This window comes from Alosa pseudoharengus, unplaced genomic scaffold (assembly GCF_046254945.1).
Source record: "Alosa pseudoharengus isolate Yale_2024_CS ecotype anadromous, Long Island Sound unplaced genomic scaffold, YU_APseudo_1.1 YU_APseudo_1.1_scf_7, whole genome shotgun sequence".
Taxonomy (NCBI): Eukaryota; Metazoa; Chordata; class Actinopteri; order Clupeiformes; family Clupeidae; genus Alosa; species Alosa pseudoharengus.
In genome coordinates, this window is record NW_027468859.1 from 13,196,713 (window position 1) to 13,208,041 (window position 11,329).

The 11,329-nt window shown below is 41.9% G+C and overlaps 1 protein-coding gene across 2 annotated transcripts in view; it reads right to left on the bottom strand.

Moving 5' to 3' along the window:
• ints9 (integrator complex subunit 9) overlaps positions 1 to 11,054 on the bottom strand; it is a 19,201-nt gene extending 8,147 nt beyond the window's left edge. For both annotated transcript variants that reach the window (XM_076271785.1, XM_076271786.1), the window contains exons 1-15: positions 10,979 to 11,054; positions 10,562 to 10,689; positions 10,154 to 10,214; positions 9,991 to 10,053; positions 9,658 to 9,797; positions 9,383 to 9,469; positions 8,839 to 8,959; positions 7,915 to 8,049; positions 7,463 to 7,574; positions 7,063 to 7,243; positions 5,429 to 5,489; positions 5,072 to 5,243; positions 4,081 to 4,205; positions 3,340 to 3,507; positions 315 to 413 (exon numbers count right to left, since the gene is read on the bottom strand). In XM_076271785.1, the coding sequence (XP_076127900.1) occupies positions 315 to 413; positions 3,340 to 3,507; positions 4,081 to 4,205; positions 5,072 to 5,243; positions 5,429 to 5,489; positions 7,063 to 7,243; positions 7,463 to 7,574; positions 7,915 to 8,049; positions 8,839 to 8,959; positions 9,383 to 9,469; positions 9,658 to 9,797; positions 9,991 to 10,053; positions 10,154 to 10,214; positions 10,562 to 10,689; positions 10,979 to 10,987 (1,662 nt within the window). In that variant the 5' untranslated portion in view covers positions 10,988 to 11,054. The remainder of the gene's footprint in view (positions 1 to 314; positions 414 to 3,339; positions 3,508 to 4,080; positions 4,206 to 5,071; positions 5,244 to 5,428; positions 5,490 to 7,062; positions 7,244 to 7,462; positions 7,575 to 7,914; positions 8,050 to 8,838; positions 8,960 to 9,382; positions 9,470 to 9,657; positions 9,798 to 9,990; positions 10,054 to 10,153; positions 10,215 to 10,561; positions 10,690 to 10,978) is intronic.
• Positions 11,055 to 11,329: the final 275 nt, after the last annotated feature.

Sequence of the window (11,329 nt, forward strand, 5' to 3'; positions counted from 1 at the left end):
ATTCAACATGAACAAGACAAGATAAGGGCTATTTAACAGCTAATGTTTTCTTCTCAATCCATCTTATAAAATTGCATTTCAGTGAGTGAGCAATAGGTGCGTTATGTGTCTGTAGAGAGTCTGTATTGGGGACAGAGAGAGTAAAAACAGAGGTGGTTAAGGATGCAATGTATGCAGAGCCTCAAAATGAAGACAGACACACACACACACACACACACACACACACACACACACACACACACACTGCTGACTCACACAGTAACAAAGCAATCAATCTTAGGAAAAAAAAAAAAGATTCCGTCAAACACACCCACCTGAAGGATGTGCTTGTTGTCCTTGGAATGCAGAACTGCCGATACAGTTGCCACGGAGATACCCGGCTTAATCTCGCTGGGCACCAGGGACTTGGCGAGCTGTTAGGATGGCAGGGTGGGGGGAGGGGGTTAAAGCTTTGGGAAATCTACCCATAAGCCACTGCTGATTTGGGCAGAATGGACAAGGCGTGTCTTTGCCACATACTCAATAGCTCAATAATCCTGCCCTGCCTTAATACGGCCTGCAAACTACACTGCTGACCCCCTGCAATTCAGACACGTTATGTCCAGTACAGAGGAGCACGGACTGGTCACACACCAGCAGCTTTCTCTCTCTGTGCTCACGTTCAATTGTCCACATTACGCTCTTTCTTTCCTGCTTCAATTTCTATGACCTACGTCATCCGTTCGGCAGCAGTGTAGTTTGCAGGCCGGGTATGTATGTATGTATGTATGTATGTGTGTGTGTGTGTGTGTGTGTGTGTGTGTGTGTGTGTGTGTGTGTGTGTGTGAGTGTGTGTGTGTGAGTGTGTGTGTGTGTACTGCTTGTATGTCCGTATGCACATACAGTATGTACCAGTATGTACCGTATGTACGTATGTATATGTACCGGTATGTATGTATGTATGTATGTATATGTACCGGTATGTATGTATGTATGTATGTATGTATGTATGTATGTATATATGTATGTATATGTACCGGTATGTATGTATATGTACCGGTATGTATGTATGTATGTATGTATGTATGTATGTATATGTACCGGTATGTATGTATGTATGTATGTATGTATGTATGTATATGTACCGGTATGTATGTATGTATGTATGTATGTATCAGAGGAGGCTCCTTCAATGAAGAAAGGGAGGAACACCCTCCCTAAAATTTCAGAGAAAAATAAAAAATATATAAAGTGAATTACTAATCTGATAAATTACTGTTAATTTTACTATTTTTAACACTTTGAATGAACAAAATCGTTCCCCTAGGTCAAAATGCCAACAGCACCCCCTATCGCAATTGAAAATTACTGTATGGAGGAGCTTCCTCCTCAAGCCCCTCATTGAAGTCCATTATAAATGCCTCGGACCCCAGCGGCTCGTGAATCACGTTGTTTTCAATGGCCAAGGGAGGAAGCTCCTCCGTACAGTAATTTTCAATTGCGATAGGGGGTGCTGTTTTTAGCGGCAACGGTTGAAGAATGTCTTATGTTGAACGGAAAGCTTGTTTTTTGCTCGTGAAATAAACAGTACAATGGAATCAGAGGACAATCTCAAATCTTTTATACATTCAAATACACTGATAATGTTTATCAAAGCAGGAAGACCAGCTCCAAAAATTCATATTCCAAAACAAGATGGTAAGTGTAGGCTACTGAATGCTACATAGTCAGACAAATAGGCTACTCATGGCTAACTGGTAACGTTAGCACAGAAAACAATCAGCCATACGTGGACAGTTCACTTGGTGATAAAACATTTTTGGATAGTTATGCCTTGTTATAATCATCCAAGTTATGCCTTAACTAAACAATTATTAAATAAGGTTATTGTTGTTATGTTCTTGTTTTCACCGTTCTAAATGTATCTTTGGATGGTAACATTGTTAATGAATGTTTCAGACCATGATGCATTCTTTTAATGACGTCTTCTATAACATTTGCCTTTCGAGTATGCTTTCATAAATTCCCACTTAGCTATTACAACCTGTCTTTAAATTATAGCGATTTGGCTTTAAAAACAATAGCATGTTACAAATAACCACATTTAAGGTCTATTTTTAATGGTAAATAGTTACATGGTTTTATAAAACAAGTGTCTATTTTTATTATTATAGACTTTTCTGCCAATGTATTACACTGAGCAAAACCTCCAGACTTTCCGTAATTTTGCACATCTGGAAAACAGTATTTCATATCTAGACCTACATATCTTCCCTGACTTCCCAGACCTAAATTTACATTTATTTACATTTACATTTATTAATTTAGCACTATTATCCAAAGTGACTCATATATTTAAATTATATTACAAAGTCCATTGTCCCTGGACGAAATGCCCCCCCCCCCCCCCCCCCCCCGAGAATGTCAGAACAGCATTTATTGCACAACATTGCCAGTTAAAATGCTACATAGTACATACTGCTGCTATAAATGTGTCTGGGTAGGTGGCCTACATACTCTATTGTTCACATATGCCACCAACACCATCACAACCTCACATTTGCCACTAACGCCAATCAAGCAGACATTCCTTCCTCCGTTATTTTTTTAACCACCAGCCGCCACTGGTATGTATGTATGTATGTATGTATGTATGTATATGTACCGGTATGTATGTATGTATGTATGTATGTATGTATATGTACCGGTATGTATGTATGTATGTATGTATGTATGTATGTATGTATATGTACCGGTATGTATGTATGTATGTATGTATGTATGTATGTATATGTACCGGTATGTATGTATGTATGTATGTATGTATATGTACCGGTATGTATGTATGTATGTATGTATGTATGTATGTATATGTACCGGTATGTATGTATGTATGTATGTATGTATGTATGTATGTATGTATATGTACCGGTATGTATGTATGTATGTATGTATGTATGTATGTATATGTACCGGTATGTATGTATGTATGTATGTATGTATATGTACCGGTATGTATGTATGTATGTATGTATGTATGTATGTATGTATGTATATGTACCGGTATGTATGTATGTATGTATGTATGTATGTATGTATGTATATGTACCGGTATGTATGTATGTATGTATGTATGTATGTATATGTACCGGTATGTATGTATGTATGTATGTATGTATATGTACCGGTATGTATGTATGTATGTATGTATGTATGTATGTATGTATGTATGTATGTGTACCGGTATGTATGTATGTATGTATGTATGTATGTATGTATATGTACCGGTATGTATGTATGTATGTATGTATGTATGTATACCCCTCTCTCTTTCCGTCCCCCTCTCCCTCCCCCTCTCACCTCGGGCAGGATGTGGATGCGCTCATATCTCCTCCTGAAGGGCAGGCCCAGGACGGAGCAGCGGCGGTAGGCCATGGGCGGCGGCTGCAGCTCCAGCATCAGGTCCGAGCGGTGGGACTGGCTAGGGGGAGGCTGAGTGTACTGCTCTGGACACACCACATGCAGAGGCTACCAGGGAGGAGGGATGGAGAGAGTGAGAGAGAGAAAGAGAGAGAGAGAGAGAGAGAGAGAGAGAGAGAGAGAGAGAGAGAGAGAGAGAGAGAGAGAGAGAGAGAGAGAGAGAGAGAGAACAGAGGAGGGGCAGGAGAAAGAGAAGCAAGCAAAGAAAAACAAACAAATTGAGAAATACAAAATGGCATTAGAAGAGAAGGCATGATGTCTGACAGATTTTGAGTACACAAAAGGGGAACGAGAGAGTAGTGAGTTCAAGAAGGTGAACAGGGATTTAAAACCATGCCGATCGCTGAGGTGAACTTGAACCAAGACTTACAGAGCGGCAGAGTGAAGGTGTTAATATTTACAGAGGGATAAAGTGTGCAAGTCAATATAATCACTGGGTGAACACAGCAAAAGAACTGGAGGAGGAAGGCAGGCAGAAATCTAACAGCACCACTGACTGAACAACTGTGAAGACTGAGTTAAAAGTAGGTGCGATGTGGTCCATCCGTCCTGCTCAGGATCCGCAGTAAGTAAAGCGATGGGCTTTAGGACCCAGAGGGAGCATGCCCAGCAGCAGCTTACCTGCACCTCCTTGAGCAGCTTGGACACCTGGTGGAAGTTGAGGCGTGTGTCGATGGGGCAGTACACACACTTCATGGCTAGCGGCTGGTAGGGGGCCAGCGCGTCCAAATAGGAGAAGTCTGGCTCTGTGATGACAGGTAAACAAATAAGCAAATAAACACCCTGAGCTCACCAGTTCTCTAGACTTTTCTAGACTTTGAATTACATCTTGCAGTGGACTGTGTTATGGTGACAGCTATGATTATGAACAGAATGATTATGATTATGAACTCCTTGACAGGAAACTTTGGCTCTTTCCTAACTGCAAGTCTGCAACTACCATAAATATCTGCCCACGAGAGCCCACACACACACACACACACACACACACACACACACACACACACACACACACACACACACACACACACACACACACATACACACTTTGCTATTGTTCTTTGCTCCAGTTGAACTTGGAGGTCACCTGTTTTCTAGGCTGCTCTGAAAGTTTATGTTTATCTTTGTGCAAGTCATCGTTTTTGTAAGTGTTGTGTTTGTCCATTAAAAGGTGATCTCTTCCATTGACGCTGTATTATTGTATTATTGTTGTTGTTTTACCCTACCATGGGCCTGAGAGAAACGCAACTTCAATCCTCTCTATGTCTTGTGCATATAGCAGAACTGACAATAAAGTTCACTTTGTTTTTAAAGTATATTTTTGGGGCTTTTTTGCCTTTATTTGGACACGACAGTGAAGAGTGATAGGGAGTAAGTGGGAGAGAGATGGAGTGGGAATCGGGAAATGACCGCAGGTCGGATTCGAACCTAGGTCCCTGTGGGCACTCAGAGGTACATGGTACGGGCACTGCAGCCTGCTGCGCCACAGCGCCCCCAATAAAGTTCACTTTGACGTTGACCTTGATGTTTGTGTGTCGCGTGCTGTGGATATTGCTGTGATCTGTGTTGTGCATGATGCTCTGTACAGCCGTGGGTGCTGAAGTGAACTGACCAGTGAAGATGATGGTGTTGAGGCTGGACTTGCCCCACAGCTCCATGAAGTGGACCACGTCGCCGAAGCGCAGCGACGGGTGGCCAGTGAACACCACGCATGGCTGCCGGAACTCACTGCTGAAATCGCCATGGATACTGGGGTAGTGCTTCAGCTTATTGGTCTGGACCAGCTGGACACAGGGCACAGAGAGAGTGAGGTGAGTGTGTGTGTGTGTGTGTGTGTGTGTGCAAAGACACCTGAGAAAGGAGTGAGAAAGTGAGAGAGACTGAAGGATGGAGGGAGCAGTGGTCAGTGAGATGGGAAGCAGCAGTGGCAGGTGTGGGGGGAGTGGGATGGGAGGGTGCCTTACTGTACCTCTGCATGGGGAAACGGGGGCTCGGGGAGGTAGACTTTCGACTGCTTATTCTGACAGAGCCTGAGAAACATGAGGAGAGATATGAGAGAGAGCGAGAGAGAGAGAGAGAGAGAGAGAGAGAGCGCGAGAGAGAGAGAGAGCGAGAGAGAGAGAGAGAGAAAGAGAGAGCGAGAGAGAGAGAGAGAAAAACTTTAAGAAATAAACAGACTGATACATTCTCAGTCAGCACAGCTTCTCATCACCATGACTCCTTGACTGGAAACTTTGGCTCGTCCCTAACTGCATGTCTGCAACTACTATAAATATCTGCCCACAAGAGCCTCCAAACACACACAAACACACACTTATTTTTCGACACCTCATCCACATCATCTCTTTGAACACTTGGATTACTCAAAGGCTGAGCATCTGGCAATTAACAATCGAGCACAGCTCCCTCATATAACCCTTCTAGTCCAGTTTAATAGCAACCATAAGCTAACGCTATTAACTGTCCAGATGTTCCTGTGGGGGTTTTGATGGGGCTAATGAAACTCACTTTCACAGAAGTACAAGGGATCTCTACAGAGGGATAGATCTTCACAAGCAAGGAATGGATGCGGGTATTATACTTGCATACATTTACATTGCGTTTAGAATTATATAGAATGCGTTAACGCTCACCAAAAGACACCAAAATCTGTTAACACTCACCAAAAGACACCAGAATCCATTAAAGCAACACCAAAGAACTTTTCCTCTGTCGCACGCACGCTATTTGTTTATCCAGCAACGGCTTTGCAAATAACGATGTCCATAGACAAGGTAGAATATGTTGCATGATTTTATGAAATTACGATGTATTGCGACATCATGCAAGTCAAATTTGTAGTTTCTTATGTCTCATTCCATCGAACTACAGATCCGCTACCCGATCTGGCAAACTTACATAGTGCGGTTATAGTCGATAGAGGGCCGCGAAGCGAATGCAGAAGTGCCGTTCACCCTGTTAAGAGTTGATGAACCACGGAAACAATTTTGGAAACATTATTTTAAGGTACAAAAAACTCTTTGGTGTTGCTTTAACACTCACTCCTAAAATATGTTTATATAAAACAAACAGAAGGTGTATACTACACTATAAACATATACTATGCTCTATGTCAGGGATTCCCAAACTATGGTACGTGTACCACCGGTGGTATGCAAGCTTTCACTAGGGGGTACGCTAGATGAAAAGGGCAATGTCTGAAAGGTGTGAAAAAGGTTTGTTTTTTTTAAATCTTAAGCCTATGTACTCTTTGTGTTTCATAATGTGCCTCTCCACACTGTTTTTTTAGTGTGAGAGCTCATAGACCAGTTTCACATTTTGATTTTGTTATTTGTTATCATGGCTAATTGTTATTTGTTATCATGGCTAATTAAATATGATGCCTGGAAAGCATCAATAGAGTGTTTTAACGTTTTTATGTGTCAGGATGTAGGTGGTGGTACACGGGAAAGGATGTAGGTGGTGGTACCTACAGGATGCAGGTGGTGGTATGCGGGGAAAAAAAGCGGTTTGGGAACCGCTGCTCTATGTATTCGCATTGTCCATTCCCTAGGTGAACAGTTGCGGCACTTTACGAGTTCGTGCCATGATGGGGCTGCTTACCATTCGGCGAAGATCTGGGAGAACTCCAGCGAGCTGTTGGCGACAGGCGAGATGAAGTAGAAGGGCGCTGTGCCCAGGTTGGCCGAGTCCATGAACTGGTAGAGGCACTCCAGCAGGTCATAGATCACCCCCGAGGAGTGGCAGGGCACTAGCACGTTACCACCCGCACGGATAGTCATGGCTATATATACATATACATATATATATATATATATATATATAAATATATATAGAGAGAGAGAGAGAGAGGGAGAAGGAGATATGGGGGAAAAGAAGATGAATAGAAGATGGGGCGAGAGAAAAAACAGAGAGATGGGAACATGAATGAGGAAGATATAAAACAACAACAGAAAATAGAGGTAGGGAAGGAGAATGAGAGGACGGTGGTGAGGTCACTGACCCAGGTTACTGCAGAACTCTCCCAGCATGCCATCTGGGTTAGCGGTGGGGATCTGTGTGAGGCCTGACAGGATGAGCACATCACTGTTCTTCAGAGAGCTCTGGTCCATCGGCTGTAAGGACACACAGATTACATAGATAATACTGTGTTTTTTCAACACACTGCTTACAAGGTACAAATGATGATGGTCTACCAACAAAACTGTTTATATATATATATTGTCCTTAATCAACGCACAAAGTAAGAACGTGACATGACGTTGACACATAATGACACATGGTTTTTACACACACACACACACACACACACACACACACACACACACACACACACACACACACACACACACACACACACACACACACACACACACACACACACACACACACACACACACACACACACACACACAGAAAGAGAGAGAGAGAGAATCAGATGGGGAAGGCAGTCACCTGCGGATGTGTGGTGAGGAGAGAGGATCCAGACACATATGACACTTTCTCATAATGCGATTGGATGATCCAGTTGGAGCTGCCCAGTGAATAGCCAGAACTTAGGGGGGTGACCTGCACTGCCCCAAAGAGTTCCTAGAGTGACAAAAGAAGTAACAGAAGAGGGAGTTCACAGCAGACTGGAATGGAACCCACAGCTTAACAAGTATGCTACCTCACCCCCTGCTATGTCACAGTGTACAAGGATGTGTGCTGTATAGGCTGTATGGTTTTGGAATAAAAGCGTCAGCTACATTAATGAATGTAAATATAAATGTAAAGATAGACACACAGGGATGGTTGTCTGTCACTCACCACTGTCTGTAAGTGGTTTTGGATGAAATGTTAGCTAAATGAACTAAAAGTAAAAATTCAGAGCAGCACAGATGTAGTAATAGCTATAAACTTTAATTAAGGTGCACAAAAGGGACTAACGTTTCGATGCTTCATGCATCTTCCTCAGAGTCCTTAGGCATTACTACATCTGTGCTGCTCCGAATTTTTACTTTTAGTATATCTACACGGTCCGCTCTTCGTCTGATGCACCAGATGTAATGCTGCAGAAGCGCGGTGGATCCACTCTTTTGTTAGCTAAATGAATACATGTAATTGTAAAGATGGACATGTGGGTGGACTGTGAGTGGTTTTGGATAGAAGTGTCAGAGAAAGTGACTAAACGTACAAGTACAAGATAGATAGGGGAAATTCAAGGTCTCAGTAGCATACAGACATCACACACAACATTCACTAACAGCAGAAAAAGTTATATAAGTATATACACATAATAAAACTCCACTGTACAATAGAGACAGTAGAAACAGTAGAAGAATGTTAAAAAAATGTTAAGATAGACACACAAGGGATGGTTGTCCGTCGGTCACTCACCACTTTCTGCGAGTAGCCCACCAGCTGCACCTTGCTGAGGGCCGAGTTCACCTCCTGCAAGCTGTAGCAGCGCTTCCACGCATACACGTCCTGCACGTCCTTCAGGGGACCGGGGAGCAGTCTAACACACACACACACACACACACACACACACACACACACACACACACACACACACACACACACACACACACACACACACACACACACACACACACACACACACAGTTCATACCTACATCCAATGACACAATAACACATGCTTTTTACTGGTAATCTATCTTTGCTTTAATATAACTTTCAATAGGTTTAAAATTCTAAACTGCAAACCATAACAAACGCATCATACGAGAGGTCAGTTTTTAATTTAAGTCAAGGTTTTCATTTGGCTTCCGTCCGTATCTCAGAAGCTTAACCATAAATACTATTCTCTCTAGCCTGTCTGTCAGTAGAGTAGTTCATTACAGTTTTGGTCCAATCCAGGTCACATGACGCATGCAGAGAGCTATTATATCTTTGTCGCACACAAGTTGAACTCAGTTACCTTTGAATTTCCTTGTTCTTCCAGCAGGTGGCAGACTGAGCCTTGGGCACACGCTCCATGAAGTTGACCAGCTCCTCCATCAGCAACCTGCAAACACAAGAATCACAGCTACTATCAACAACAATCAGCAAAGGATAGGAAGCTCAAGGAAATTGTTATCATGTGTAATAAAGTGGATCACATAGAGCACAAACAGAAGCAAAAGAGATAGAAAGAGATAAAAAAAAACAGTAATAAAAAGATCAGAGTGTCCTTGGCTGGACTCATCCCTGCACCTGCCAATCTGTAGAGTCGGTTCAGTGGCATAGACTGTTCCTGTGAAGCCTGTGTGTTCTGTAATGTAAGGCAGGGCCATCATACAGTGGTAGTTAGAGATCAGGATCACATCTACGGTAGACAGGTCCAGCAGCTCTTTCTACAAGTGGAGACAATAATAAACATCTGAAATCAACCAATGCCATGCAGAAGGTAAGGGAATAACAAAAAGATCTACGCAAATCCATTCTGTAGATTAATCAAGTGCATATTACTAAAATACTATACAATAAGTGTATGTATAGACAACAATTTGATTTACAGAAAAGACTTGATTTGGTTCATAATTTTACCTCAGGAAGACAGAACTCTGGCTGAGAATCAACAAAAACTCTCCCTGCGCATTCCTTTAGCTCCTAAAATCAGAGAAGTTAAATGAACATGATGTTCTGTGGATTAGTACCTTGCAGCATTAGGAATAATTGGTAACATTCGGCCCATCTCTAGATGATTTACCTTCTCGAGGTTTATCGCGCCATCTTTAGAAACCCAGCCTGGCAGTTTGGAGAGCCGCTGGCTGCATTTTCAAAAGGCAAACAAGAGCAGTTTTACATTATTCTTATACATCCTTACTGGTTTCCTTTACCCCAAACAGATGTTGAAAGCAGTTACAAAGTGTACTTTTATGCAGAACACACATAAAACAGCATGCCACTAGACTCACAATCACTATAGTACTACATATCATACAAATAATACATAGGATACACTACATATAATGATCTGCGCATTTTGTCTATCTGAGGTAGTCTAGATATTGTATTTGTTTGCATTCTACACAACAACAACTAAACACATTAATCAACCATAGCCTGTGATGACGTACAAAGACACAGCGCCTTGGTAAGTCTTGGTCAGTCTCACCTGTGAACCAGCGGGAGCGGCAAAAACTGAAGGACAGACGTTGTGTCCAGCCCACAATCCAGCATGATGGTAGTCGACTTAAACTTGAGGACATTGCAAGGCAACGTCGGATGCCCAGACAGACAGTACTGTAGGGTAAATTATAGTTATGACCAATCATGTAATGCTCGACAGTAGCCTACTAATGACTATTGTAGTGTCGCAGTGAGCACTAAATATGTCATAGCACAACATGTGGCAAGACTCGTGCACTTGTATTTTCATGTAACGTTACTTTAGCTTGCTAGCTAACTAAGTTACCTTTACCTGCAAGACTTAGGCTAACAGATATTTTTATAGTGACGCTATGGCCAAAACTTTGTCATTGCTATAGGCACAATCAGGAAGAAATTTAAAAAAAAGCTGCGCACAACTCACCAATTTCATTTTTTCATTCGTTGACAGTCACTGTTTAGCTGAACTTCATTGTCAAAAGCCTGTAGGAAATTCTTCTTCATCTGTTTTGTATCAAACAATGATAAGTTATCGAAACTACGTTGTAGCCTCCTAGTGGTACGGAGTTTGAAGAGATCAGTTATCAAAACAATGTGAAACGTAGTTCACACAAAAATAATGTTAATCTTGTTACGTTTATTTATTGTATATATGTGTTATGTGTGTTTATTTGTTGTATATGTGCAACCAAAGCAAGAATATTGATTATGTCCATGTAGTCCAGTGAGGGACAGGTTTTATGTAAATCGATGGTACTTGTAGTTTGGTTAAGTG